The 26,477-nt window shown below is 48.9% G+C and overlaps 2 protein-coding genes and 2 long non-coding RNA genes across 4 annotated transcripts in view; 3 read left to right on the plus strand and 1 right to left on the minus strand.

Annotated features, from left to right (window-relative positions):
* Nucleotides 1-972: 972 nt before the first annotated feature.
* On the plus strand, nt 973-10,986 carry LOC127598457 (insulin receptor substrate 2-A). The gene is made up of 2 exons (XM_052062341.1): nt 973-5,154; nt 9,475-10,986. The coding sequence occupies exons 1-2, from the start codon at nt 1,332-1,334 to the stop codon at nt 9,477-9,479; spliced, it is 3,828 nt and encodes a 1,275-aa protein (XP_051918301.1). The 5' UTR covers nt 973-1,331; the 3' UTR covers nt 9,480-10,986.
* Nucleotides 10,987-12,518: 1,532 nt separating this feature from the next.
* The window catches only part of col4a5 (collagen, type IV, alpha 5 (Alport syndrome)), a 30,892-nt gene continuing 16,933 nt past the window's right edge, over nt 12,519-26,477 (minus strand). Inside the window, exons 14-49 of the mRNA XM_052062948.1 lie at nt 25,451-25,504; nt 25,302-25,358; nt 25,147-25,191; nt 25,020-25,073; nt 24,676-24,717; nt 24,464-24,557; nt 23,958-24,245; nt 23,788-23,877; nt 23,621-23,691; nt 23,213-23,404; nt 22,961-23,129; nt 22,783-22,875; nt 22,602-22,706; nt 22,416-22,513; nt 22,179-22,329; nt 21,989-22,102; nt 21,725-21,892; nt 21,393-21,482; nt 21,153-21,299; nt 20,975-21,073; nt 20,796-20,885; nt 20,572-20,711; nt 20,373-20,499; nt 20,100-20,279; nt 19,952-20,002; nt 19,691-19,876; nt 17,511-17,644; nt 17,368-17,440; nt 17,208-17,279; nt 16,995-17,123; nt 16,814-16,912; nt 16,454-16,666; nt 16,202-16,379; nt 16,012-16,126; nt 15,686-15,858; nt 12,519-13,915 (exon numbers count right to left, since the gene is read on the minus strand). Coding sequence (XP_051918908.1) covers nt 13,834-13,915; nt 15,686-15,858; nt 16,012-16,126; nt 16,202-16,379; nt 16,454-16,666; nt 16,814-16,912; nt 16,995-17,123; nt 17,208-17,279; nt 17,368-17,440; nt 17,511-17,644; nt 19,691-19,876; nt 19,952-20,002; nt 20,100-20,279; nt 20,373-20,499; nt 20,572-20,711; nt 20,796-20,885; nt 20,975-21,073; nt 21,153-21,299; nt 21,393-21,482; nt 21,725-21,892; nt 21,989-22,102; nt 22,179-22,329; nt 22,416-22,513; nt 22,602-22,706; nt 22,783-22,875; nt 22,961-23,129; nt 23,213-23,404; nt 23,621-23,691; nt 23,788-23,877; nt 23,958-24,245; nt 24,464-24,557; nt 24,676-24,717; nt 25,020-25,073; nt 25,147-25,191; nt 25,302-25,358; nt 25,451-25,504 — 4,263 coding nt within the window. The 3' untranslated portion in view covers nt 12,519-13,833. The remainder of the gene's footprint in view (nt 13,916-15,685; nt 15,859-16,011; nt 16,127-16,201; nt 16,380-16,453; nt 16,667-16,813; nt 16,913-16,994; nt 17,124-17,207; nt 17,280-17,367; nt 17,441-17,510; nt 17,645-19,690; nt 19,877-19,951; nt 20,003-20,099; nt 20,280-20,372; nt 20,500-20,571; nt 20,712-20,795; nt 20,886-20,974; nt 21,074-21,152; nt 21,300-21,392; nt 21,483-21,724; nt 21,893-21,988; nt 22,103-22,178; nt 22,330-22,415; nt 22,514-22,601; nt 22,707-22,782; nt 22,876-22,960; nt 23,130-23,212; nt 23,405-23,620; nt 23,692-23,787; nt 23,878-23,957; nt 24,246-24,463; nt 24,558-24,675; nt 24,718-25,019; nt 25,074-25,146; nt 25,192-25,301; nt 25,359-25,450; nt 25,505-26,477) is intronic.
* Nucleotides 17,525-21,279, plus strand: LOC127599213 (uncharacterized). The gene is made up of 5 exons (XR_007962029.1): nt 17,525-17,666; nt 18,615-18,769; nt 19,154-19,272; nt 20,950-21,067; nt 21,147-21,279. It is a non-coding gene; the product is annotated as an uncharacterized LOC127599213 (long non-coding RNA).
* Nucleotides 24,469-25,550, plus strand: LOC127599224 (uncharacterized). The gene is made up of 3 exons (XR_007962035.1): nt 24,469-24,608; nt 25,352-25,381; nt 25,453-25,550. It is a non-coding gene; the product is annotated as an uncharacterized LOC127599224 (long non-coding RNA).

Here is a 26,477-nt window from a genome sequence, read left to right on the forward strand (position 1 = left end):
ATTCTTTTGTTAGCGGTACGGTATTGTAGCATTTACTGCAATGCACAGTCCTCACCAGCAGAGGACGCCCTGACGAGGAGCGTTTGCCACATTGAACTTGTAGGGCTCGTTAGTTTGCATTTTAGAGCGCGCGCGCGTGCGCGTGTATAATACACTAGTAATATCAATAATATATAATCATCATCATCGTTTTTAAGTTGTCAGAGCAGTTCAAGTCCAATATTGACTTGATAGATTGCTGCCATTACTTCCCATCAGTGTCCGCAACACATGTAAAGGGGAGACATGTCCGGTTGTTTCTCAAGACGGTCACGAAAGGTCGGACTTCTTGGGAGTAACACGAAAGAGACCTTGCCTTGAAATGCGTCTGATGACTCATGAGGGTGACATCCTTTGTCCTATAGTTAATTATTCACCTTGGACGCAGCAAATAAAACTTTAATTTTCAAAGTTAAACGATACTCAGATGGACTATGATACGATGCCGCAAACAGTTTTTCTCCCGGCTGCACTGTTTTCATTGGAACATGTACAGTGTGGATGGAAGATTTTTTTTTGTGTTTGTCTAAATAGATGTAAGCCTTTGTGCTGCCGTGTCCAGCCAAACTGCCCCCGAGCTTTCAAAATCAGTTTTGTTGGCAGATGTGACGTTGGTGATTCTTCAGTCAAATTTCAAATATGATTCCAAATAAAGGTCCACATTTTTCTGTCCTTGTCAGCAGGTGTGAGATCAGATTTGAACATCCCAACAGCTCTGTGGCAACGTTCAGATCCCATTCGAAATAAGCCTCAAAGTTGACGCCTATTTTTAAACACAGTGAAACTTTGTGTTCTGTGATTGGTCAACGCTAATGACGCAAGCCATGTTGTTCTTTTAACAATTGGTCAAGATGACCGTCATGGTTTGTCACTCACAGTAGTGTGCCAATCAAACACTGCCTCGGGAGTTTTGAGCCAGCCTATTGCTCGTGACGTATGTGATCACGTGTTGTTTGTGCTTTGGCCGCTCGACTTGTGTACAGGCGGAGAAGAGAGCGAGTTGCTAACAACTAGCCGGAGAAACGCAATTGAACGTGGCCATGCTGCACACGGTAGGCTTCATCTCTTAAAACGGGGCCGAGTGCAATAGCCGTTTTGATGGCACAAGGGCGAAGGGACAATTTTTCCAAAAACTAACTAAAGAAATAACGATAAAAAACACCGCCGCCCGGCGAATTGTGCAAATCTGAGCCGTGCATTAGCTGGCCTAGCCGGACTCGGGCACTCGTCTCCCTACACAAGAATGGGGTAGTGGTCCACTTGGATTAGCTTACAAGTAAAGTGACCTTTGAATGCGTTCTCGGATGGCAAATTTCACGAATTATCAGGAAGGCAAGGCAACCAAGTTGATGCTGGAGACGCAGCAGAGAACCGTGGGGTCCAAATCTGCCGACGCAAACGTAGACGGCTCGGTCAGGGAACCCCCTTCCCCGATAATTAACATCAGCGGTGGAGGAGGGGGAAGCGGCGGCGGCGGCTTTCGTTGTCATCAGTTGCCGCCCTCCTACCACCACCACCTTGAGTCGTATCACTACGAGCTGGCGTCGCATCATCATCTTCACCATCTCTCCGCGGATGTCGCCGAGTCCCCGGGCAAAAAATCGTCGTCCCCGGTGGAGCACAGCAGCAGCAGCACCAGCAGCGGCGGCGGCCTTGCGTACGAGACTGGCGGCTTGTCAAACCCACCGGATGCAGTGGACGACATTCGAAAGTGCGGCTACCTGCGCAAGCAAAAGCATGGACATAAGCGTTTCTTCGTGCTTCGCGCCTCCAGCCACCTGGGTCCCAGCCGTCTGGAGTACTACGACAATGAGAAGAAATTCCGGAGCACCTTGCGCGGGGGAGCCGGCCCGGTGGGCCCTTCCTCCCCAAAGAGGGTGATTTACCTCTACCAATGCTTCACTGTCAACAAGAGGGCAGACTCAAAAAACAAACACCTCATTGCCCTTTACACTAAGGATGAGTACTTTGCTATTGTGGCTGAGAGTGAGCAGGACCAGGAGGACTGGTACGTGGCTATCAGCGAGTTGATGAACGAGGGCAGAAAGGGGCATTTAATTACGGATGATTTAGATGACGGATATGGTACGGTCACCCCCGGCACCGTTTTCAAGGAGGTGTGGCATGTGAACGTCAAACCCAAAGGACTGGGTCAAACTAAAAACCTCACGGGCTTGTATCGCCTGTGCCTCTCGTCCAAAACCCTTCACCTGATCAAGCTGAACTCGGAGACCCCCTGCGTGAACCAGCACCTGATGAACATCAGGCGCTGCGGAAATTCCGAAAGCTTCTTTTTCATCGAGGTGGGCCGCTTCTCGTCGATCGGGCCGGGGGAGATATGGATGCAGGTGGACGACTCGGTGGTGGCGCAGAAAATGCACGAGACTCTCCTCAATACCATGAAGGCTCTCAAGGCATACGTGGAGGTCAGGCCCCGGAGTAAGAGCCAGTCATCGGGCTCCAATCCCATGCCGTTTGTCACCACGCACCGCCACCTAAGCAACCTGCCGCCAAGCCAGACGGGCCTGCAGCGGCGATCCAGGCTGGAATCGGCGGTGGGAACGCCGCCGTCCAGTAAGAGCTCGGGTGCCAGCGGTTACCGCTTCCGCACATCCAGCGAGGGGGAGGGCACCATGAGCCGGCTCTTTCGTTCCACCACGGGAAGCCTGGTCCACCTGAATTCGGGGCGTCCTCATCTTGGCCGCGCCGAGGGCGATCAGGCCGGCAGTGGCGGCGCCGCGACGGGAAACGCCGGCGGCGGGCGCCACGTGCGGGCCGCCCCGGGGTCGTCGACCTCCAACTACCACGCCCGCTCCGCCTCCCTCCCGGTGTCCCACCCTTTCACCACAAGCCCGGTGAGCGTGTCCTCCAGCAGCGGCCACGGTTCCGTCTCGGACACGCTCACCCGCCCGTCCAGCGCTTCGATATGCGGCTCTCCATCCGACGGCGGCTTCAACTCCTCTGACGAGTACGGATCCAGCCCCGGTGACTTCAGGTACTTCAGGGTGCGCAGCAACACCCCCGATTCCCTGGGCAACACCCCGCCGATCAGAGAGGAGAACTGCCTGAGTGACTACATGGCCGTGGGCTGGAACCGGGAGGCGTTTGGCGCCGGCTCCGGGAACAACAGCGGCGCCAACACGCCGCGAGACGAGAGCACGTCCACGACCGAGGACGAACGCTTTTTTCCGCACAGGAGGAGGAGAAGCGCCGGACCCGGAGTAGTAGCCGTTTATCCAAAAATGACTCAAACCAATTTTTCCTCGGAAGAAGGGGCCGACGCCTCGGGCGGCTCCTGCTCCGAGCAGGGCCAGCAGAACCGCTCGTCGACGTCGCTCTCCTCCACCAAGGAAGATAGCGGCTACGTGGCCATGTTGCACGGCGCTGCTCCGTCGCCGAGGGACGCGCCTCCCGACTACGTTCCCATGCATCCCGGCTTTCATCCCGTTTCCCACCCCCATCAATTTCAGAGCCCGACTTTGGGTCCGCGCTCGGCCAAGCCCCAGCCGCAGTCCTCCGTCGACACCCACGGCTACATGATGATGCTACCGGGATGCCGCGGCGGCTCTCCTTCCCCGGCGCGGACCTCCCGCGGTGGCTCCGGCGCGGCGTCTGCCGGCGGGAGCGACGGCGTCGCGGAGAGACCGGCGAATGCGGCCTACATGGACATGTCATGCGCCGGCGGTGCTGGGCAGAAGTCGGAAGGCAGCGGCGCGTCCCACGGCGCCGACGCCTGGAGGTCTTTCAGCCCTTATTTTTCGCTCCCTCGCTCCTACAAGGCGCCCACCGGAGAGCGCGACCAGAAGGAGTGCGACGACTACGTTCCAATGGCTTCTCTGGCCAAGGCGGTCCACTCGTCAGTCGCCACGGCTTCCCTATCCACGCCTGAGAGGGGCTGCGGTTGCACCTCCACACCCTCGCACCCACCCCCGCCTTACGGAGCCCACCACGCCACGGCCGACGGGCGCGTCGCCAGACCCAACCGCCTCCCTTTAGGCAGGAGAAGTTTCCACGGTCTGCCGCGAGTCAGTGAACCCTCCGCCTCACCCGCGCTTACCTCCACCTCGGCCCCCGCAGCCGGGCCCCCACCTGGAAGGCCCTCGAGTCCCGGAGAGTATATCAACATCGACTTTGGTGATCATTACCCCCGCCAACAGCAGCCCCCCGCCTACGCGCTTTCCACCAACGATGAAGCCCCCCCCACCCTGGCATCCGGCGACCACCGTCGAACCCCTCCCTTGCCCCAAACCAGTCAAGACTACATGAGCATGGAGGTGGGCCGCGAGCATCGGGACAGCGCCGGGTGTCTAGACAAGAGCCAGTCGCCTCGACCCAGCCTGGTGGCCCCCTGGAACCCGCCCAGCTATATCCGACCCTTGGCTAGCAATCCCGCCGCCCCGGCCTCCCCCGGGGTCCACGCCGGAGGTCACTGGAGGTCGGCGGGCGACGACTACACGAATATGATATACAGCAGGAAGAGCGAAAGGACTCCGGCGAACCCCGCCGACGTGCTGCAGCATCTCTGCGTGCTGGAGGGATGTTACGGGCACGCTTCCTCCTCCATACCCCCCACGTTGCCCCCGAGGAGCCCGCCGCACCCCCTGGAGCCCAAGGTCGTCCGGGCCGACCCTCAAGGCAGGAGGAGACACAGCTCGGAAACCTTCTCCTCCACCTCCTCCTCTACTTCAACGCCTTCCGGGGGACCGTCTTCCGCGACCCACTTGACGCCGGCGGACCCCCCGCCCTCAAACGGTTCACACGCTCCTGAAGTCCAAGCCTCAAGATGCGCCGGCTTGGCGTCTTTCGACAGCGCGTGGATGTCTGTGGAAAGCCGCGGGGACCCGCCGGTTGACCGAGCTCCGGTCGGCTCGTCAGACCCGGCGGGCGTGGCAACCGGCGCCCCGGCGTCCCCCTCGACCCCGACCAGCAGAATGTACGGAAGCGACGCGTCTGTGGGATACCAAAATGGCCTCAACTACATCGCCTTGGAGGTGAGAGATGTCGGGAGCTGTGCGGACGCAACCCCGTCGACGGGTGTCGCCGAGGGCTCGGCGATGCCGGAGAACGGGGCCTACGCCAGTCTCGACAAATCAGACGTCCCCATGACAACCCAGGGTGAGTACGTGCATGCGCGTGTGCCTTTGAAATGGAAACTTTCTTGTTTGTGTGGATAAGCGAGACGGCGAGAGGAAATTCGGGGCATAGAAGGATCTTTTGAAAGCCCACCGCCATTTTTGTGAACCTTTTCTACCAAAAAACGCAAGCGAGTGTGTGTGGCAGAAGTGTGTTGAATGAAATTGTGGCCTAAGCTTAAACTTCTTAAACGCAAGTCTTGCAATAATATTATACAGTCAAACCTCGGTTTTCGAGTGTCTCTGTTCTCGACCAAATCGGTTTTCAACCAAAAATTTCGAGTTTTTAATTTACCGGTAGTATTTTTTTTTTTTAAACCTCGGATTACGACCGAAAATCGGTTCTCGACCAAACTGGGCGCACTTGAATGCGCCACTCGACTCCTCTTGCCTTCCTTACACGAGGAAGTGACGCTTCCTCGTGTAGCGGTCCATTGTTTGCAGACGTGTTCGTACATCCATCCGTCTTCTACCGCTTATTTTGGCCGGGTCGCGGGGGCAGCAGCTTTAGCAGGGAGGCCCAGATTTCCCTCTTCCAGCTCTCCCCGAGGCGTTCCCAGGACACCTGGGTGACATAGTCTCTCCAGCGTGTCCTGGGTTGTCCTCGGGATCTCCTCACGGTGGAACATGCCCCGGAACACCTCACCAGGGAGGCGTTCAGGCATCACACTCGGCTGCGAAACACTCCAGTGAGATGTGTTTTTGTTTTTTTAAAGCATGGTTTCAGTTTTTGAACAGATCGGTTTTCAAACCGCCTTCTGGAACGGATTACGGTTGAAAACCGAGGTATGACTGTATTGTGCATACTAACACGATCAAAGAACGCAGCGTAGATGTAAAGGACTCGCTAACTCCCGTTTTACTGCTTTTTGTTTAACAGGGATGGCAATCTTCCGCGGATACGCGGAAATCTGCCGTTTTATTTCTTAAATTGATCATTTTTGTGAATTGTCTAAATCCGTTGAGAAAATTTTAGGGGGGGTCAGGTACCTTATCGTCGAGTTTTCACGAGCTCTCCCGATCCATCTTCCGATTGTAAACAGCCCTGCGATTGGACGTGTATGATGTCTTACTTGTTACAATACAATACAATACAATCCATGCTGATTTATATAGCGCTTTCACAACAGCGGCAGCTGTAACAAAGCGCTTTACAAAACAGTTAACATAAAGTAAAATAATAAACACAACACATAACATAAAACACGGACAGTCATGCAGTTCTAACCACTTTTCCATCACACGCTTTGTTGTTTGAAGCAGTTTGAGATGAAAGAGGAGAGAATCAAAGTGTCCTTTAACCAGTGGATCAGAGACGTCATGCTCAAAATGTGCACACGTCGGCTACAAGCTAAGTTTCAAAGTCAACAAGAAGCTGTAGCATCCATTGACGAAAAAAGAGATTGGTTCACTTCTCCTGTCCCATGGAAATCCATTTCAATTCCAAGCGGCGACTCACGGTTCCAAATACGCATCGGCGCTCTTCGCCAACGCTCCTCTCTCCTCATCCTCAACTTCAGCGGCCATCCATCCAGCCGCACCAACGCCGACTGTCCAACAGCGCTGATATAGCCACTGAACAAATCGGGGTTGTGAAAAATGCTGCCCATTACTGGCGCAAAAAACACAAGCGCCCCAGGTCTGTCCAGCACCGACAGTCAATGGCGCCGACATTCCTCCCAATCAAAATCTGTGCTGGTACAGGCGTGCTGCCGAGAAGGCGCAACCACCAAGCACAGATACTGCTCCTTTGACGAATGTCGTGGCCAAAAAGCGCTGAAAACAGTCCATATCAGGTCCACACAATGAAACAACAAACAACATGTGACAAAACAAAAGACAAAAACAGCAAAAAAGAACAAAAAAGCAAGGCTCTTGAAGAGCACTTGCCGAAGGCTGCCTACTCGGGCGCCATCTTGGGGGGGGAAAAAAAAAATTTTCATCACTAGCCATTACCATCCCCTGTTTAAGGTATCGGGTACTTTTTGCAGGCTGCTGATACTAGCCTCTGATACTTAAGTAAAAAAAAAAAAATCTAACATCGAGTAAGTCCTCCGTGGCAGTGGTTGGTGCTTCACTGCTACCGTTTGACACATCGGCGTATCGTCATCGTCTGCGTCAGAAAAAAAAATTGGTTGAAAGTTTTGCTTCTTGGATTTTTGATTGGCTAAAATGTCCTGTTGACACGCATGTGACAACCAAAACTTGAACCGCCTTTAAAACTCAAACCGCTCATCTGTTCACGCTTAATTCCAAATAATAATCTGACAATCTGACAATAATCTGTTTAATATCATTTCAAATTTTAAAATATTCCAAAACGAAGATATCTATTCGAGTCACGGCCGCCGACGCTTTGATGTCATCATCGCGGCGGCGTGTCAAGGCAACGCGTCATCTCTCAGGAATGTGCTTTGCTCTCAGCTGCGGCATGGACGTGATGGCAACACACCTGGTTCGTTTATAGTAGGGGGGGAGGGGCGTCTTTTAGCCGTTGCATTTGGAGCGCCAAGGCAGCAGTGGATGTGCCCTTTTCTTTGGGGAGTGGATATGGGGCAATAAGGGGTTAGCGGGAGTGCACGGTGGATTGTCGCTGGGGTCAGGGGAGATGTCGGAGAAAGTGTGTGTGTGGCCTTTTTGCTCTCGAGTTGCCACCGATACGGTCAGCGGCCTTCTATATTTACACTTCTATTTCCAGGCTGATGTGAATTTATGGGCGTGTTTGTAACAAGACCTCCATTTCCTCTCGGAGTGCTCTCAAGGGTTTCACAGACGGATTTATCCGTCACATAATATACTGTGTGTGTGTGTGTCTACACAGTGATACCTCTGCCTCTTGTTCCGAATGAAATTTCAAGATAGGAAAAGGTAAAAAATACGGTATGAGCTGCTAGTCGCAGCTCCGAGTTTCCTGAATGCAACATTTTTATAGCTGCTCTGCCATTGGCTATTACCAGTGTTGTGTCCGAGGACCGGCAATCCGAGGCCAAGGCCAAAGGTCAAGGATTTGACTCCCGAGGCCAGGACCAAGGACCGCCCCTCAGTCAGTGGAGCCGGTCCTCGAGGCCAAGCACTGGCTCGAGGAACATATCTCTGGCTATTACCGAGCATCTTCCTGGCATCCCTTTGGCTCAGAGGGACTTCTACCGGATGTGTCTATCTAGATAAATAGATTTCTATTTCTATGCAGCGTCCTCGTCATTGGCCCCTTTACGTAAATGTAAATCACCCAGAAAAAGTGTTCACCGGTCGGCTGATGGCTCACTATGCTGATGTTTGCCTTGGACATTTTGGAAGGATTGTTAAAAGCCGACCAAAGCAAACGTCCATGAATCAGTTGTTTACAAAACGCCAGGCAAAAAAAAAAAAACACTTCTGAGGGGGAGAACATGAACTAAAGAGGGGGAAAAAACGACGAGGACGCGGTTCAAGTTTAAATCATTTTTATTCTTGACTCTTTTCTCTGTTTTTGACATGATGCACAACTTTCATTGATTGTGCAATAATCTAATTATAACATGTTTATAACATGTTCCATATTTTGATGCATATTTATGCTTTAGAAAACATGTCAGCATTTAGGGGGAGGGGGGGCTTGGAGCGCATTAGGGCATTTGCATGGAAAACGCGTCTCTACAAAATGTTCTAGTTAAGAAATTTCTTCCACAACCTATTAATTTCCTAAGTCGGGTTACCATTGGATGTGTATCCATTTTTTTTTCCACCTTTGGCGTCACTCTGCCGAGGCGTCGCGAGTCCGGCCTCCCGCGCCGGCGGGCTCGCCGGCATTCCAGCGTCCGTATTGTGGCTCGTCCGTATTGTTGTCGGACAAAAGCCTCGCTTTGGGTGGAATATCCCAGCTGCGCGGTCGCCGTCGCCGGGGGTCACACCGGGCACGAGCCAAAGTCCACCGGCCGCATTCCCTCGTTTACCAAAGATGCACCCGACTCACCGAAAAAAGTTTGGCGTGTTGAAATTTCAGAATATCTCTTTTAAAGCGGCTGTAAGATTTTTGTCCTCCTCTAAACTTGTGAGTGCTCATGTCCATCCATCCATGTTTGAGTCCGGCTTGCTGTTGTTCCCCGAGACTCACAGAAAGGCAGACAAGTGCATGCGCTCGGATTAAAAAAAAACAAAAACAAAAACGGTGTGAATTCTGCTCTTTGTCTTTTTCGATGAATTTGCGTATTGCTGAATCGAAGAAAAGTCGTACATAACCCCCCCCCCCCTATCCGAAAAAAAATAAATGAATAAGCATCTTCATAAAAAGTCCCGCGGGTAACCAGTTTTTGTGTCTTCACAGACTGAGCAGCAGCAGCGACAGAGGAGCCCCCCCCCCCCGCCCCCCCCCCCAAAAATTGGACTGAGATGTTCTGTTCTGCACGCAGAAGACAACGAAGGAGATGACAGAGAAAGGCTTGCATCTTTTTCATTCATATCAGCTGTCTCGCGTGTTATTTTCCTTATGTTTTATATGCAAAATTTCAGTCACTTTTATTTGATTTTTTTTTTTTTTTAAATTTTTGGTTGCTGCTCTCCCCCAGTCGACGCTCTCCGCCACGCGATCTTGTTAGCAGGCGGTTCAACTTCCTCGCGCGGTATTAAAAAGGGAGCCATTACGGTGCAGTCTTGATAGAATCGTCATTTTTATTGTTTCGTTTTTTTTTTTTTTTTTTTTTTTTTAACCCATCCAGGTACCTCTATGGTACCGTACAGTTATTACGTGGTGGACAAAGTTGTTGAGTGAGAATGTGTGTGTGTATATATATCCAATATATCTTATTATTTTTGCTCCTCTTGGGACGCACGCGCTGGTTCACTTGACCTAAAATGGCTTCCTGGTCCCAAACTGGGAAATCCAAGTTCCTTTCGTACACTTGCACATATTATTTATTTGAGGTTCAAATAGTTCCGGTACATTTCGTAGCTCCCCGGCTAGGGAGGAGTTAGCGCACGCTCATGAAAAGACGAAGAGTTTTTTTGTTTTTTTTTAATTATTCAATTAAACATTCTCCATTTTACCTCACGTGATGCACGGTACAGTGCCTCGCAAGGAATGCACACGCACTTCGTGGCACAAATTTTGAGTTTTTCCGCCGATGTGGATGGTTCTAGAAATGCGGGCAAGATGTTCCGTGTACTTTTCTGTGCTATTGTAAACTTGGTCCTTTTTTTAATAGAGCAAGAGTGCTATTATTCAACAAACTGGGCTTTTTTTTTTTTTTTCTTCAGTTCACTCGCTACCCTTATTTATGTTTTATTTAAACGGTTTATCACATGACAGTATTTCAAACCGGGTCGGATTGGATGGAACAAGCATCCACGTCACTAAAGTGTTCACAAATGGCTGGAAAGAATGAAGACTTAAGAATTAAGTTTCATTCCGTCGTCAGAGAGGAGTTCATTGCATCGTTCTTATGCAAGCTTTGGGTTTCTCGACTTTCCTTGATTTGTATTTTAGCTGACGCCGGAGAGGAGCGTTGCTATTTTTTATTTTTTATTTTATTTTCGTGGCATCCAGGCAATCCTGCAAACAAAGCGGTACATGCCCGGTCTTTTTCTTTTGCGGCATTTTGAAGTTATTTGTATTATAAAATTGGTGATAATTTTTTTTTTTTTTGTAACTATATTACAGTTTATTTGCTGCTGTGTAGTAAGTACAGTTCAGGTTGACGAGTAGGCCTCTGTGAAGAGGTGTACCTCCTGCTACTTGTGTTCTTTTCCCAGTTGAATGCTGTTTGTTCATATTAGCCTTACAGAAAAGAGTTCAATAGCGGGAAGGTGTTTTTCCCCTCGTACAACCTCCATTTGGGGGTGGGGGGAATAAACCTCACGGTGTCTCCTACAAATAAGGAGAGCTTGTGGCTTTGTTCATGTCGCTGTCCTTTTATTTTTCTTGGCCGTCGTCTCATGGAGGCAATGTGGTCGGCGGTCTTTCGGGAAGGCCGCTTGAGCATCAGCATCATGTTTATATTGTTCAAATCTTTGCTTTCCATAGAGCTATTGCAATAATAAAAAAAAAAAAGTTCCACGTATCACGCTTGGCTTTTGCGTGAGTTTATTCAACCGTCCGCTGCGTCAACCTCCGCAAAAGAGTTTTTCGTATGCAGTTGAATCTGAAATATCTTGAACCCGATGGGGGACTCTTTCATCGGCTAGCAGAAGTTCAACCAACAGTCACGGCCTTGTTTATACAGCGCAGGTGACCTGCCCAGCCTCACAAAGTTCAACCGAAAAAAAAAAAAGCTATCCAAAGTCCACTTTGGTCATGCAGCCACGCAGATGAGAACGTTTTTTTTTTTTTTTTTGGTTTAATGTTGGACATTTGTCATTCTTCCTCATCAACAAATAATCCGGATAGTAAAAGTGATGATCTCCATTTACGTTTTGCTCTCGGGACCTCATGTTTGGATAGCAGAGTTGATTTCAAAAAGGTTTTTACTCTTATTTTTGTGAGCCCCCCCCCCCCCCCACCCACCCGTTACTTAATGCGTTCCCACCGAGAGTCTGTTTTGCAAAAGTGTTCGTTTTTCAGTGTGTTTGTCCTGACACCATCTTTTTTTTGTTTTTGTCCCCCCGCCCCAAAATTTTTATATATATGTATATATGGACTACCGCGGTAGTCCAGTGGTTAGCACGTCGGCTTCACAGTGCAGAGGTACCGGGTTCGATTCCAGCTCCGGCCTCCCTGTGTGGAGTTTGCATGTTCTCCCCGGGCCTGCGTGGGTTTTCTCCGGGTGCTCCGGTTTCCTCCCACATTCCAAAAACATGCGTGGCAGGCTGATTGAACACTCTAAATTGTCCCTAGGTGTGAGTGTGAGTGCGAATGGTTGTTTGTTTCTGTGTGCCCTGCGATTGGCTGACAACCGATTCAGGGTGTCCCCCGCCTACTGCCCGGAGACGGCTGGGATAGGCTCCAGCACCCCCCGCGACCCTGGTGAGGATCGAGCGGCTCGGAAGATGAATGAATGAATGATATATATATATCTGCCAGGACGCCTCGTATCTCGTACAACTCCATTTTGACGTCACTTTAATTTTCACCCTGTCGCTCTCCTCAAAGCCAGGTGGTGCCAATCTGTCGCTTTGGCTTTGTGACGGTCGGACTTTTCTTCAAACGTGACATTTTAGCTCGGCCTTCGTAGCCCTCCTTTGAAATAATCAAGTTTGTTGTCGCCAATTGGGAAGGAGATAATGCTGGCACATTTTGCCCCGCCGAGGTGTGCAGGAATGCTGCCCCCTGCTGCTCACAAGAGTTCCTCGTCCGTCGAGTCTCACTTCCGAGTCGGGTTTCCCGACTTTGCTTGAGTCAGACGAGAGGAACGATCAGGTTTCAGAGCAGAAAACTTTGGTCAATTGTGTTTATTTCAGTCTTTCGCTAAAACATCTTCGGAATATCACAACAGAAACATAACGGGGGCAAAAAAAAAAATACATTTGAGTGGCACCCCAGTCTGACAAAAAAAAAGTCACAGGAAAATATAGACTCATATAAATGCTGAACACATTAGATTGTCGAATTGAGTGTGAAATTTTTGAAGTTTTTGGTGCAAAACCCTATTTTACAGCAAAGCCCAACACCTGGAAACGTTAAAAGAAACAACACGACTTGGTTTTTTTTGTGTAACAAGAAGCCAAGATTTAATTCAAATCCTGTGAAACATTTCCCCGATCATCAGACAATCTCAAAACAAATCCCCTTAATTCATCTTTATTATTAATTCTACAAATTGAATTAAAAAAAAAAGGTTTAAGTGAAAAAGGTTTAAGTGATGTTCATATCATACACAGCTGTCGCAGGGAAAAATGGCTTTTGACCGTGCTCAGTAGTTTGCTTTTTGGTGAAATGCATGACCTTAAAACACCCACTGCCAAGTAACGTCTTTTTTTTTATTCTAAAGAAATATATATATTTATTATATATAAAATACTGTTTTCATTCATAAAAGCCTTACTTTGTACAATATCTGTTTGCGTGAGCGAGTGTAAGCAAAAAAAAAAAAAAAAAAAAAAAAGCTCGTTACCAATTGAAGACCTAATAGGCTAATAAAAAGTGTTTTACACAATATACACATTTTATTACTTACAAAAGAAAGAAGGCGGAGTTAGCAGGCGAGTTTGCAGCAGGGTTAGTACCACCACGTGTCCCGACGGACGTCGAAATGAAAAGGACAGAGGAAGAAGACAAAAAGTGGTCAGAATAAAAAGACAAGTCGGTCTCACAAAGGAAAGCTCCTAGTCAGTGCATCTCGCATCTTGGATGTCCCGAAGTCAAAGTGCCCGTTTGGTTACCCACGGAGAGCTTTATCTGCACCCTCCTCGTCAAGAAGAAAAGAGAACAACAACAAAAAAAGAGCACGTGTAGAAAAGGTAGAGGAACACCTGCGTCACGTTTGAAGTGACATTTCTTTAGAAGGGGGATGAAAAAATGAATGTTTGCTGTCACACATTCATCATGGCACCATTTCGTAGATTTTTTTTGTTCTGCTTTCGTTTTGAGGTACTTCTTAGGAAAAACAAAGCAAAAAAAAAAAAAAGATTTCTTTACGACATATTTTTTTATCTTAAGCTGTGTTGCACAGTAGCACCATTGTTATTGCTTGAAGACAATGCACCAGTGGAATTCCACCAGTTTACGCCACGCGGTGGTCGCTGTGCGGCGTTACGTCCTTTTCATGCAGACCACGCAGCGGCTGACGCGTGTCCGCAGGTTGCCCGCCTTCAGCGTCTCTGACTGGGGTTTGCTGTGAGGACAGAGGTCAAGGTCAAGGTGAGTGTGCAGGCCTTGTTTGTATGCGTTGCTGCTCGGTGTGTGTATCAAGCTTTAGAATTCACGTCATTTCCTGTTTGGAGTTTTGTATTATTATGCTAGCAGAAAGCTAAGGTTGGGTTGAACATTTGGGTGTTTAGATATCAGTATTGCCTACAACACATAGCTCTTCCATTTCCTATGTTTTTATGATTTTACTAGCTGGTTCGCTGCCCTCCGGGCGGCTCATCAGCTAGTACCTGCGGAAGGCTGGTAAGGTGGGCCTTTGGCCCACAAAAGTGTTGTTGCTTGGTTCAACTTTTTGTTCATCTTCATTGCTTATCGCGAAAATAAAGAGATGTTTAGCTCTACTAAATAACTAACAATTTTATTGCAATGCTTGTGGGTAGACAACATTTTTTCGCTAAGATGCCCGCGCGATCGTAGTGAGCCACTGCCTGAGCGGCGCAGTGGCGGCGCGCAGCGGCGCGGTGAAGTAGGTACGTTTTGAAAAGGGACAGACGGAAGGACAGACCGCGTGCGGGACGACGCGCAATATATATATATAGATGTCATGTTTTTATATAATATCTCGTTTTACATTGTATTTTCTTATTGTCTGTACAGTGTCCTTGGGTGGCATGAAAGGCGCTTTTAAATAAAATGCATTATTATTATTATTATTATTATCATCCTGCTAGCTTTTCCCTAATTGGGGGCGGGGTTTCATTGTTAACGCGACAGTCTTCCCATCTGGTTCTTGGTCTTCCTCGTTTTTGAGCCCATTCGCATTGTTCCAAAATGCAGTCTGTCAGTTCTCATCAGGTGAAGTACAAACCATCTGGTTCTTGCTTCGTGTACTTTTCTTTATACCATCACCTTTCCGCTGACTTATTCATACCCGTGTCTTATAGTGTCTCATAGTAAGGAGTCGACGGCAGGGAACAGAGGTTGAGGTGACAGAGTTGGCGATGCTGAGATTCTAGTTGGATGTTACGAAGATGTATGTACAGGGTTCGGAATGAACTCGTCAGATGAGTGGCACGGCACGGCACGGACTGGGAGGTTTTGGAAATTAAACAATAGAGAGGCCACATTGAGATGGTTTGCATGGCTACGCAGCAAGAACGATGCTGAAAACAGTGGTTTGGGGCCGCCACAAAAAAGGACAAAATCCAACTTCAACGGACAGTTAGGACGGCAGAAAAAATCGTTGGCACCGCCCTACCCACTCTTGAGGACTTGCACACTGCAAGAATCAAGACAAGGGCACGGAAAATCCTCCTGGATCCCCCGCACCCTGCCCACCACCTTTTTCAGCCACTCCCCTCAGGCAGACGCTACAGATCCATGCGCACCAAATCCAGTAGACACTTAAACAGCTTCTTCCCTCTAGCCATTAATTCCTTAAACAGTCACTGACATAGTCACTCTTCTTGCACCACAAAATGGTACTACAAAACTACTGGTTACTCTAAAATGGTTCAATGATTTTGTTGTTTACCATGATACTAGTGCAGCGTGTTATACCGGAGACAAATTCCTTGTGTGTTCTACATACTTGGCCAATAAAGATGATTCGGATTCTGAAATGGAACCCTTATAAAGGAAAAGAGAAAGACCAAAGAAGTGATTTATGGATGCGTTGAAGATGAAGGGTGACGCTACGGAGAAGTGCAAGAGGACCATTCGCCAGAGAAACCGTTGAATCGGGTTAAGTCCAAAGAGCAGGTTTTGTTTGGTGGTGGAAAATATGTGCCTGTACCTGAACATCTCGCCTTCGTCCACTGTGGCCAACCAGAAGCTGTAGGAGTTGCCGTAGTAGTTGCACGTCCCCCTGCCGTGGCACTCGATGAAGGGAGCGCTGCGGAACTCCTCCAGACAAGAGCCAGGGGAGGCCAAGGCCTGGCCGGAGCCCTCTGCGCCGGCGCTGGTGTGCTACAAGCGAGGAAGGAAGAACCGTCTTCACATGGCAGGAAACGTACGCTACTTCAAAATTTCTTTTGGGGGGTGGGGTCAGTTTTCGGTTCAACCTGAAATTTCATCCGAAACCATCACGAGGAGTGCGGTTTGTATGCACAAGTGCCCTACCATCATGAAGGAGTAACCAATCCAGAGACCCTCCCAGTTGGCGGGACAGTTGGGAATCTGGATGGTTTGGCTGTGGACCGCGATCACCATGGCAGGAGCCTCACACACCGAGCATCTAGATTTGACACAAAAACACAAACTGAGTATCGTACCCCTCACCTCAATCGTGTCGCTTCCGTCCACGTGCTACCGGCTGATAAACGGCTTGATGCTCTCGCCGGTGATGGGGGCCATGGACATGGGCATGGGTTCGGGCGTGGACAGCCAGTAGGAATAGTCGTTCCGGGAGGCGAAGTTGCACACATTGTTGATGTTGCAGAACATGAAGGGCATGGTGCTGAAGCGGCGCAGGCAGCTGCCCGCCGTGCCTGGACCACATCGCAGAAGCTGATCAGTTGATGCGGCGCAGGTTTGAAAAAGATCTGCGGTCCCGATTCTTTACCGAGGTCTTGCCCGTGTGCCCTCTCGTTGCCCTGCACGTACAGCAGGGAGTAGCCATCGTATATGAGGTTGGTTCCGACCGGACAGAGGGGTACTTCCTGGATCTGGCTGTGTCGGGTGATGAGGAAGCCGTGGGCCGCCGAGCCCGAGCCCGGGAGACCAGGAGGACCCTGCGGACCGTCGGAACCGGGAGGACCCGGATAGCCACGCTGACCTGGGATCAGATGACATGATTAGCGACTGGAACAGAGTTAACTCGTCATTGAGATGTTTGCATGAAGCTTTTGTGAAACACACGGCTTGCTTTCCATCTTTTTACAAATTCAGTGACAATGAAGTCTTCCGGCTCTCGTCAACTCACCAGGCTGACCAGCAGGCCCGTTGTCTCCTTTCCTTCCAGGGGGGCCACTGAATCCAGGGGGACCCTCTGGACCAGGATCCCCCGAGTCACCCGGCAGACCTGGAAAATACAGATAAATACACTTCCATTGCTTCTTCATTTAGAAGAAGCGGAAAAATCAAATGTCATTTACAAAACGGACCTGGGGACCCTTCACGTCCGGGGGAGCCTGGCAGTCCCCCAGCACCCGGCTGGCCCAGAGGCCCGGGGGGTCCACGCTCTCCCTTAACCACAATGGGGGGCTGAGGAAGACCGGGGTCACCAGGAAGCCCTGGAACAAAAAATGTATAAAGAACGGTTGAAAGGGTGTCTGCCATAAAGTTGAGGATTTAACGTGACACTTAAATATATTCACCTGGCGGTCCGACATCTCCAGGGTCACCGGGAAGGCCGGAGGCACCGGAAAGTCCTGGGTCTCCTTTCGGTCCTGGGTGGTGAAGATACAAAGACTTATTCAGAACTGCTGGGTTTTGTTTTCAGGAGATCACCGCTTCTTTAACGGAACAGAACAGTACCCGGGAATCCGGGAACGCCAGGCAGACCGATGTCACCCTTTGCGCCGGAAACACCCGGAGGGCCAGGCGCACCCTGGTGGGAGAGGTCCAGGATGGTTACGTAGTCAAGTCGTGCGTACTTATTTGATAGCTTCATGTCTTACTGAGAATCCTGGAACGCCGGGGTCTCCTTTCTGTCCGGGGAAGCCTGGCTGGCCAGCAGCACCGGGAATACCTTTCTCTCCCCTAACGCCACCACTTCCTGGGGGACCACGAGGGCCTTGTGGGCCAGGCACACCTTCATACAGAAAAGACCAGAGGTTAGATCTCGATAATACAAAGTACAATCGATTCTTTACGTTCCTCGAGGGTACAAACTGAAATAAAAGCTACATCATCATTCCGGGTAGGTACACACGGTTATCTTAAGCAGAATGCAGTGATGTCACAAAAACAGTTCAGTACATTTGAGACATCCTTTCAAAGGTGATTCTCCCCAAATCATCAAAATCATCTAACCTGCAGGACCTAGGCTTCCCAGAATGCCCGGGAAAAGTGGTTGAGGGTTGAAGCAAAATAAAACAAAACAAAACAAAAAAAAACAAACACAAAATGACAAGAAGTTTAGACAGAAAGCAAATATCGCAACAGCAATACAGTCAAAGTAGAAGCTAAATAGCGGCGTCATGATTCGTTAGTCGCCTGGTTCAAGTTCACCAAGATTTGACGACAGCCTCCAATTCCCCAAATCCATCTCGTGCGGCCTCCTTGAGGCATGAATAGTGAAACTGCTTTTGTATTAGGTGTGATTTTTTTTTTTCTTCCATTTTTCAGTTTCATGCACTATCCCAAGTATCGCCAGTGAGTCAGGATTCATTTGGGATTTGGAGGCAGTGACATACTTTCCTTTTAAATATCAATACCAAAATGATCTAACTCATTGCATCGAACACAGATTTTCCCGGTGAGTTAGTCATACGGTGAGTGTTTTCCGTGCACAAATTACGAAATGCATCTCACAGTGTTTGTGTCGTGCGCTTTGATCCAGATGACATGCTATGTGTATCTGGTTAAAATCCTCTCAAGGTGGACTTGTGCCATTTGCCTTCTACGAAGGGAGCCAAATTGTCTTCAAAGGTGCTTACTTGTTCAAGATGCATGACTGTTACCATCGGTGTGCATTGAAAGTGAAAGAGGAGAGGCATTACATCACATATGACCAAAAATTAAAAAACAAAAACGCACTGATTGGCTAACTTCCTCTCCAGCAGATCAGAGGGTGGAGTTCAAGCTCTAACAGTGACTGTGAGGAGGAACGTGCATAAAAGTCTGGACGCAGTCAATCTGACCTGATGGACCTGTGGTGGGCGGCACCGAGCGTCGGCACGAAGCAGGGTCGAAGGCAGAGCCATGGGAAATGGAGGTAAAATGTCACAGCAAAAAAACAAAACACCCCCCAAAAAAAGAGGATTTCGAGCTTCGCTCGGGTCAATTTACAGAAATTGTTCACGATCACTTGCAGGCAACATCCATGCAGTGTGTGATGATGATTGGTGCAATAGAAGAAAGTCAGGACTCCAAAGCCAGATGAAACCTCAACACTCGCCTCCTCAACGGCCAATTTGTGCGCTTGCTTGGATTGATTTAATCAAATCGGAAAACATCCAATTGAATTCGACCGGAGTTTTAGTGAGGTTGATGGTTGAGGTCTCGCTGGGCTTGATACACACTAAAAAGGAAACATCGGAAACAACATGAGAAGAAGTGGCTAGGAGATGACGATCAGAACATTCCCCTCAATTTTCAGGTCACAAAATGCAATGACGAGGTTGGAAGACGTGTGGGGATCAGCCGGATGCAAGTGATGACAACTCGTTGATCATTTAAGGTGGTGCTTGAAATGCCACACATTTCACAATGGCAGAGGTGATTTTGACTGAACAGATTTAACGATAATGGTCAATTGTGAAAGTGGTTCAGTGTTTCATGCAAATCATTAAAAAAAAGAGCATTCACATTTAAAGTGACATTGATGGTTGGCTTAAGGTTGCTGCCTGGTGGACTGGGAATCACATACAAATCATTGAAGGATCACTTCATAGAACTAATAGTGTATCAATAATGACCTTAATCTGGGACATCTGTTACCACAGTGGTCACCTTATCAGATTATCAGGTTACATGTTACCATTATTTGTGCATGGAAGGGGTAAAGCTCATGTTTACCAGAAGGTTTGCTAAGAATTTCATCTTTGTCTCCACGTAGTCAGATGGCCCTTAAATCCACTCCAGAAACCAGACAGCAATTCCTTGGTCGTACACGTGGTCCATCTACATGACTGACCTGATCTTCCTGGTGGTCCAGGGGGTCCTGTTAATCCTTTGGGACCCTGTAGAGCCAGACCTGCAGGTCCAGGAGGGCCGATAGGGCCTGGAGAACCCGGAACGCCAGGGAAACCACCCTCACCTTTAGGACCAGGGAAACCGGGACTGCCGGATGGGCCGGCGGGACCGGGGTCTCCCTTGGCACCTTTTAATACAACAGGAGGGGCTATTTAGTTCATGTGCATCTGCACATGTGTGTCCGTGTTAAATGGCAACAAACCTGGGAGTCCTGGAAGTCCAGGGGCTCCTGGTTCACCATAGCCTGGGAGCCCTGTAATTAAAAAAAAAATCAAAAGTCAATACGACTTTATTTTGGGTGGTATAGAAGCTGTTTATTTATGTTGAATGTGATTTTTCCCAATTTCTACCTGGCTCTCCTTTGACGCCAGCAGGCCCTGGGATCCCATCCCGACCCGGTTGACCCTTATCTCCTGGGAATCCCGGTCCTCCTGGTCGGCCAGGCTCTCCTGGTCGGCCAGGAGCTCCAGTCAGGCCTGGGCCACCGGGCCCACCGTCGAGACCCTTTGGACCGGGAATACCAGGGGTTCCTAACAAAATAGTTTCAGAGAAGTACATTCCAATTATGTTTAGTTAAATCTGAATGATTTACAGATCATTCACTGGTGTTTAAACCTCAGTACCTTGAAATCCTGGTGGACCTAGATCACCTTTGGCACCTGGTCCTCCAGGTAATCCTGGCAGGCCTGGTAAACCTGGAGTCCCTTTAGGCCCTGGGCTTCCAGGGAAACCGGAATGGCCTGGATCACCCTAGAAGAGATTTCAATTTATTTTCAGCCAGGATTTCAGTTTGCGCTCTGGGGTCTTCTTGGTCCAGTCTACCTTGATTCCTGGTGGTCCAGGTGGACCAACCCCAGCAGAACCAGGTTCCCCTTTGGGTCCTGAGAAACCAGGTCCTCCGGGCTGTCCTGGAGTTCCAGGTCGACCTGGCTGGCCTGGCAAACCCTTCTGTCCTGACGGTCCTGTGGAAAACGTGGTCGCATTATGATATCATGCTCTTGGTAGTGTTTTAGGATGTTAGGGTTGAAAAAGCGTTTCAACTCAACCTGGAAATCCCATTTCTCCCATACTGCCTTTTAGCCCAGGAGCTCCAGGCCCACCTGGCCCTCCTGGAATGCCAGGGTCTCCCTTTGGTCCTATGCACAACAGAAACTGAATGTTAGACATCTGTTCATGCAAATGTTTGCTTGGTTGCGCCAGTTTGTGCAGAGTGGTGGAGCCATACCTGATGGTCCAGGAAGTCCTGGCCGTCCATCTGATCCTGGAAGCCCAGGGTCACCAGAGATACCAGGGATCCCCTTTTGGCCCGGAAATCCTGGTGCTCCTGTAGAATGATGAGAATGACAAATACTTTTAAAGCTCTGGAGCTGTGGTGAGGGTTCATAAGTCTACAAAAGTCTTGCCTGGCAGTCCTGGTTCTCCTTTATCACCCTTTGAAGACAAAGGTGGTGGGCTGTATCCAGGAGCTCCCGGTGGGCCAACACTACCTCTTTCTCCTTTGATTCCAGAAGAACCAGGAACACCATCTCTACCAGGGAATCCAGGTTCACCTGAAAAAAGGGGTATGATAAATACATAAATGAGTACACTACCCTGTGCACACAGAGCTGCATGATTGAATCATTTAAGGTGTAGGTTGATACCTTTCAAACCAGGAGCACCAGGTCCCCCAGGCCCACCGGGTCCTCCAGCTGGTCCTGGAGATCCAATGGGACCCATGTCTCCTTTGGCACCTAAATCCAAGAGGAATAATCAGAATGGAAATGCAAAGTAGTAAATCATACATTAAACCAGACAAACCACCCCGAGGCCACCAACACAAACTACAGTATAGAAAGTATGATTGTATAGCTGCTAACTTTTGAAATTTTTATTCTGGTTGTCACCCAACAGTTCAGCTACTGGAGTTGGGACTTCTACAAATGTGACCATCGATTTGGCTTGTGATATACAAATTCAGATAGCCAGTCTTTACCTGGCAGCCCAGGAAGGCCATCCCGTCCAGGCCCTCCTGGGGGTCCTGGGGTTCCAACTGGTCCTGGGGAACCGGGGAAACCAGGACTTCCTCTATCTCCTGGCAAGCCGGGAATGTCTAAACCTGGGGGTCCGGGGTCTCCTTTTGCTCCATTCCCTCCAGGGAATCCTGGAATAGCGATACAATTGGATTACTTATCTTTTTTCAGTGTGCACGGAGATTATTCTTCCGCAGGAGGCTATAGGGTAGTCCTGTGTTCCTTACCAGGTGGGCCCATTGGACCCGGGAGTCCAGGGGCCCCTGGGGGTCCACGTGAGCCTGCCGTCGGAGGTCCTGGTGGACCACGAGCTCCAGGGATACCAGATGTTCCTGGCTCACCTGGAAATACAAGACAGCAGAGGAACAATGGCGTTTGCGTGTTTTTAAGAAGAATTACATGCCAATGTTGAAATACCTTTCGATCCTGGTGCACCGTCAAATCCTGATCGCCCTGGAGAGCCAGGGCTTCCAGGGAAACCGGGATCTCCCTTAGGTCCAGTTACGCCTTTAGCTCCAGGTACGCCTGGTAAACCTGGTGGACCTGGGAGGCCGAAGCCAGGTTCACCCTGTCACAGAGGAAAATACATCTAGGCAAATTGCACTTTTGCATTCATAATTTTTAATGACGGTAAAAAAAATAAAATCTGTCTACCTTTGCTCCAGGAAATCCAGGTTGGCCTGGAAGGCCATCTACCCCTGGTCTTCCCAGTCCTCCCGGAGCTCCAGGTTGGCCAGGGACACCAGGAAATCCTTGAAAGCAAGAAGAGATGGTGACTGTTAGATTGGATTTGTACCAAGAAGACCGTAAAAGACAGAACAGGTTAAATTACATCTCCACCTTTAGGTCCAGGGGGTCCAGGGAGTCCAATACCGGGCAGTCCAGGATCACCCTTGGCTCCTGGTAATCCAGGGAAACCAGGCTGACCAGGCTGACCTGGGTTTCCTGAGAAGAGGAGCAGGAATAGTATATCATTAAGAATACATTGGCTATCATGTGTGGCTGCAACGAAGATCCATACCTGGTGCGCCAGGAAGACCCGGCTCACCATCCAGACCTCTGGGTCCCGGCTGGCCTTTTTCTGCCACCGTCAAGCCTGGCTCACCCTTGGCACCTGTAAGTGACAGATTGAATCAATTGCATGACTGAGAAAGGATTACAACTTAAATACGAGTAAATCAATCAAAAACATTTCTCACCGGGTATACCAGGAGATCCAGGCCTTCCCGAGACACCCTGAATACCCTTTTCTCCGGGGGGTCCAGGGGGTCCAAAGCCGGGGGGTCCTGGAGGGCCCCGGTCTCCTGCGATCCCAGGGGGACCTGGATCACCAGGGCTACCTCTGTCTCCTCTCACCTGCAAAGATCCCTGTGAGAAGCACCAAAATTAATGTGGATGGCGGATGAATACAATTGTCCAAATCTCAGAACGACTGCACCATTGCAACCTACAGGAGCTCCTTTGGGCCCCGGAAGACCAGGCTGCCCATCGCGACCGGGCCGCCCATCTAGACCTGGAAGACCAGGTGGTCCAGGGAATCCAGTGTCGCCCTTCTCACCCCTCGCGCCGCCTCCAGAGATAGCTTCACCTGGCTCTCCCTTCTCTCCTGGGAATCCTGGAGGACCTTGAGAACCAGGCAGACCCTGTGGAACACAAAACAATGGTGAGTAAGACATATTTATAATACATTTAATAGTTGAGTTTTCCAGAGAATGAAACATTTTAAAAACTTAAAAGAAAGAAAGAAAAAAGAAAAAAGTGAATCCACAAGTAGCAATTTGCGAATATTCTGTGGAACACTGTATTAAGTATGTACAGTGCAATGTCCTGCTATGTTTAAGAATGTGGAAAGAACTCACAGGTGGCCCACTTTGGCCAGGTGTTCCAGGGAATCCTCTTTCTCCTTTAATACCTTGGCCGCCAGGATTTCCTGAAGGGTTTCCCCATTGAGTATTTCTTTTTTAATTTTCAGGTCTTCCATAGACTGCAATTTTGCATCATGACTCATTGTTAGCAATAGTGTTACCTGGGAATCCCGGTTGTCCTGCAGGACCTGGAGGCCCCGGGATACCACTTCCGCCACTAAAGCAGTTGACACAGGTGTCACCCTTTTCACCTGAAATGATGACAGATCACACACTGACTGCTCACTTCTCCGACCATGAATAGAAAAGCAGCATGTTTCAAGCGCCTCACCTTTCTGGCCCGCCTCTCCTGGGTAACCTCTCTCTCCCGGTAGGCCGGCACGTCCAGGATTGCCAGGGATACAGTTTTGTCCACCGCTGGAAAACCCTGGAGGTCCAGGGGCCCCTGGTGGTCCTTGCAGACCAGGTCCTCCAGGGCGGCCCGGAGGACCTGGAAGAGAGAGACCCGGACTGCCGGTGTCTCCCTTCTGACCTCTCTCTCCTGGGAAGCCTGGTTGTCCAGATGAACCACCTCCGCCACCACCTGGAATTCCTGGTGCTCCAGGAGGACCTGGTAAACCTGGCGAAGGTCAAAAAAGGCGACTTTGTTTATTAAAAGTGAGAGAGCTAAGTGGCAGTCTCGCTCTGATTCCACAACAGTTTGTTTTAATTAGCTGTGTGATCAGAGAGTTTCAAGTTAACCTGCTTCAAACTAGAAGTGAAAAATAATTTCAGTTTATGTTACTCTGTTTTTGGTTTTCTTTCTTGAACTAGAATAAACTCAGTTCTTCAGCTGACCTGTTGGTCCTCTGTCTCCTTTGAAGCCAGGCGATCCAGGGAACCCGGGCTCACCTTTCGGACCCACCTGTGCTCCTGTCTGCCCGCTAATAACCTGATGGGACAAAAACAATCAAGCCAAATCTGATGGGGGAGACCTGATACGGTAGTACAATTAAATGATCACGGCGTTTTACTTATTGCATGACAAAAAGGTTAGTTAGAATACACACCACTCCTGGAGGACCTGGAAATCCACGTTCACCTTTCATACCCTTGAAAGGAAAAAAATAGGGTACGCTTTATAGAAACACCCATTACATGACATTACAAGATCATCTCAAACTCGAACTCCGGTCTTTGGTAGCCGCTATCCTGGATGTTTTAGGTGTCTCCTTTCTTCCACACATCTGATTCAAATGATCAGGATCGTTTTCAGGCTCCTGCAGAGCTTGCTGGTGAGCTGATCATTTGAATCTGGCATGGTAGAGAAGGAAAACACTTAAAATATTCAGAATACCGGCCCTCGAGGACTAGAGTTTGAGACCTACAACTAGAATGAAATAATGTGAATTACTCTCTCTCCATCCCTGCCAGCAGGACCTGGCAGGCCTGGCTCTCCTTTGAGACCCTAAGAGAAGAAGAAATTAGAGGCATTGATAAATTCTCGTCAGTCTGTGTTGAGGAAATATGACAGAACTCACAAGGAAGCCTGGTGGACCAGGGTCACCATCTTTGCCTGGTTTGCCCTGTAAAAAAATGTATACTCCAATTTTTAGTTACATTTTGGATGGGGAATAATAGCAACGTGATTGCTATTATCTATACACCCTAGATGGGTTTTGGCTTTGAAACTCACACGTTTGCCTGCTTCTCCCGGTTCTCCTTTTTCTCCTTTCTGGCCACCAGGGATACCCTGCAGCCGGCAACGAAACACAGGTGAACAGAAGTTTTTCATTTAAAAAAAAAAAATGTGAAAACCATTCACAAATGGTGACGGACACTTACAGGGGGACCTGGATAGCCAGGATCACCAGGGAGGCCTGGAAGCCCTGGGTCACCCTTTCAAAGGAGAAATACAAGAGACTGAATTCAGTGGATCTACCAGATGTGTATGAAGAATTGCAAGTGGGTATTAAAGAAGGTACATTGCAAACCCAAAATACCATACCCCTAACTTTTCCCTTTCATTGTAATTGCCCCGGAGTATACAACCAGCCCTAAGACCGAACGTGAGGGCCTTCAGTGGGAGAGTGCAACGTCGCCAATGCCCAATAAATCAAACCATGAGCATCTGACACTTCCTGACAGAAAAGAACATAATGCTGGTGCAAACTCCCAACTCATTCGACCTGGCTCTCTGAATGAAAAATAAATAAGTACAAATTTCTGCTTTGTAAAGCTTCAGGGGCGCATCAAGGGGACCCGTTTTTGACGACCTGGATTACATCAAGATGGCCAAGATGACAGAGAAGGCTGGTGGAGTGCGTTAGTCTCTAGGGGGATTACTTTGAAGGGGAAAACTTTAGTTGATGTGTCCTGTAAAAATAGCATAAACATATTGGTATACCTAAATAAATCATGGGCTCTCAGAATTGCTCATTTTCACCAATTGCGTGGAGGGTCTGTTGGAGGGGCTCACTTTATTTGAAAACCAAAATCACCCGCGATAAACGAAAATCTGCGAAGTAGCGACCCCCTACCCCTCTATATAGGTACATGTACATCATATTTATAAGGCCAAATTTAATAGTATACATGCATGTAGAAGTAAATTTTGAAGTAATTAACATGACTTAATGCTGTATACTAATAGATTTAAACATGTATAAGTTAGGTCAGTTTATGAATAAAAAAATACAGTCAACATATTAAAAAAACATTTTTTTTTAAGTCCGCAAAAAGTCCACAAACGGTCCGCAAGAAGCTGCAAAAGTCAGCAAAACAACAGCGAGTCACATAGAGCAACATATACAGCACTGTACGACATGTATATGAAAAAAATATATATGTACTGTGTATATATATATATATA

This window comes from Hippocampus zosterae, chromosome 1, assembly GCF_025434085.1.
Source record: "Hippocampus zosterae strain Florida chromosome 1, ASM2543408v3, whole genome shotgun sequence".
Taxonomy (NCBI): Eukaryota; Metazoa; Chordata; class Actinopteri; order Syngnathiformes; family Syngnathidae; genus Hippocampus; species Hippocampus zosterae.

Coding starts and splice junctions, on each gene's coding strand:
- LOC127598457 (XM_052062341.1), top strand. CDS start 1,332: ATGCGTTCTCGGATGGCAAATTTCACGAATTATCAGGAAGGCAAGGCA.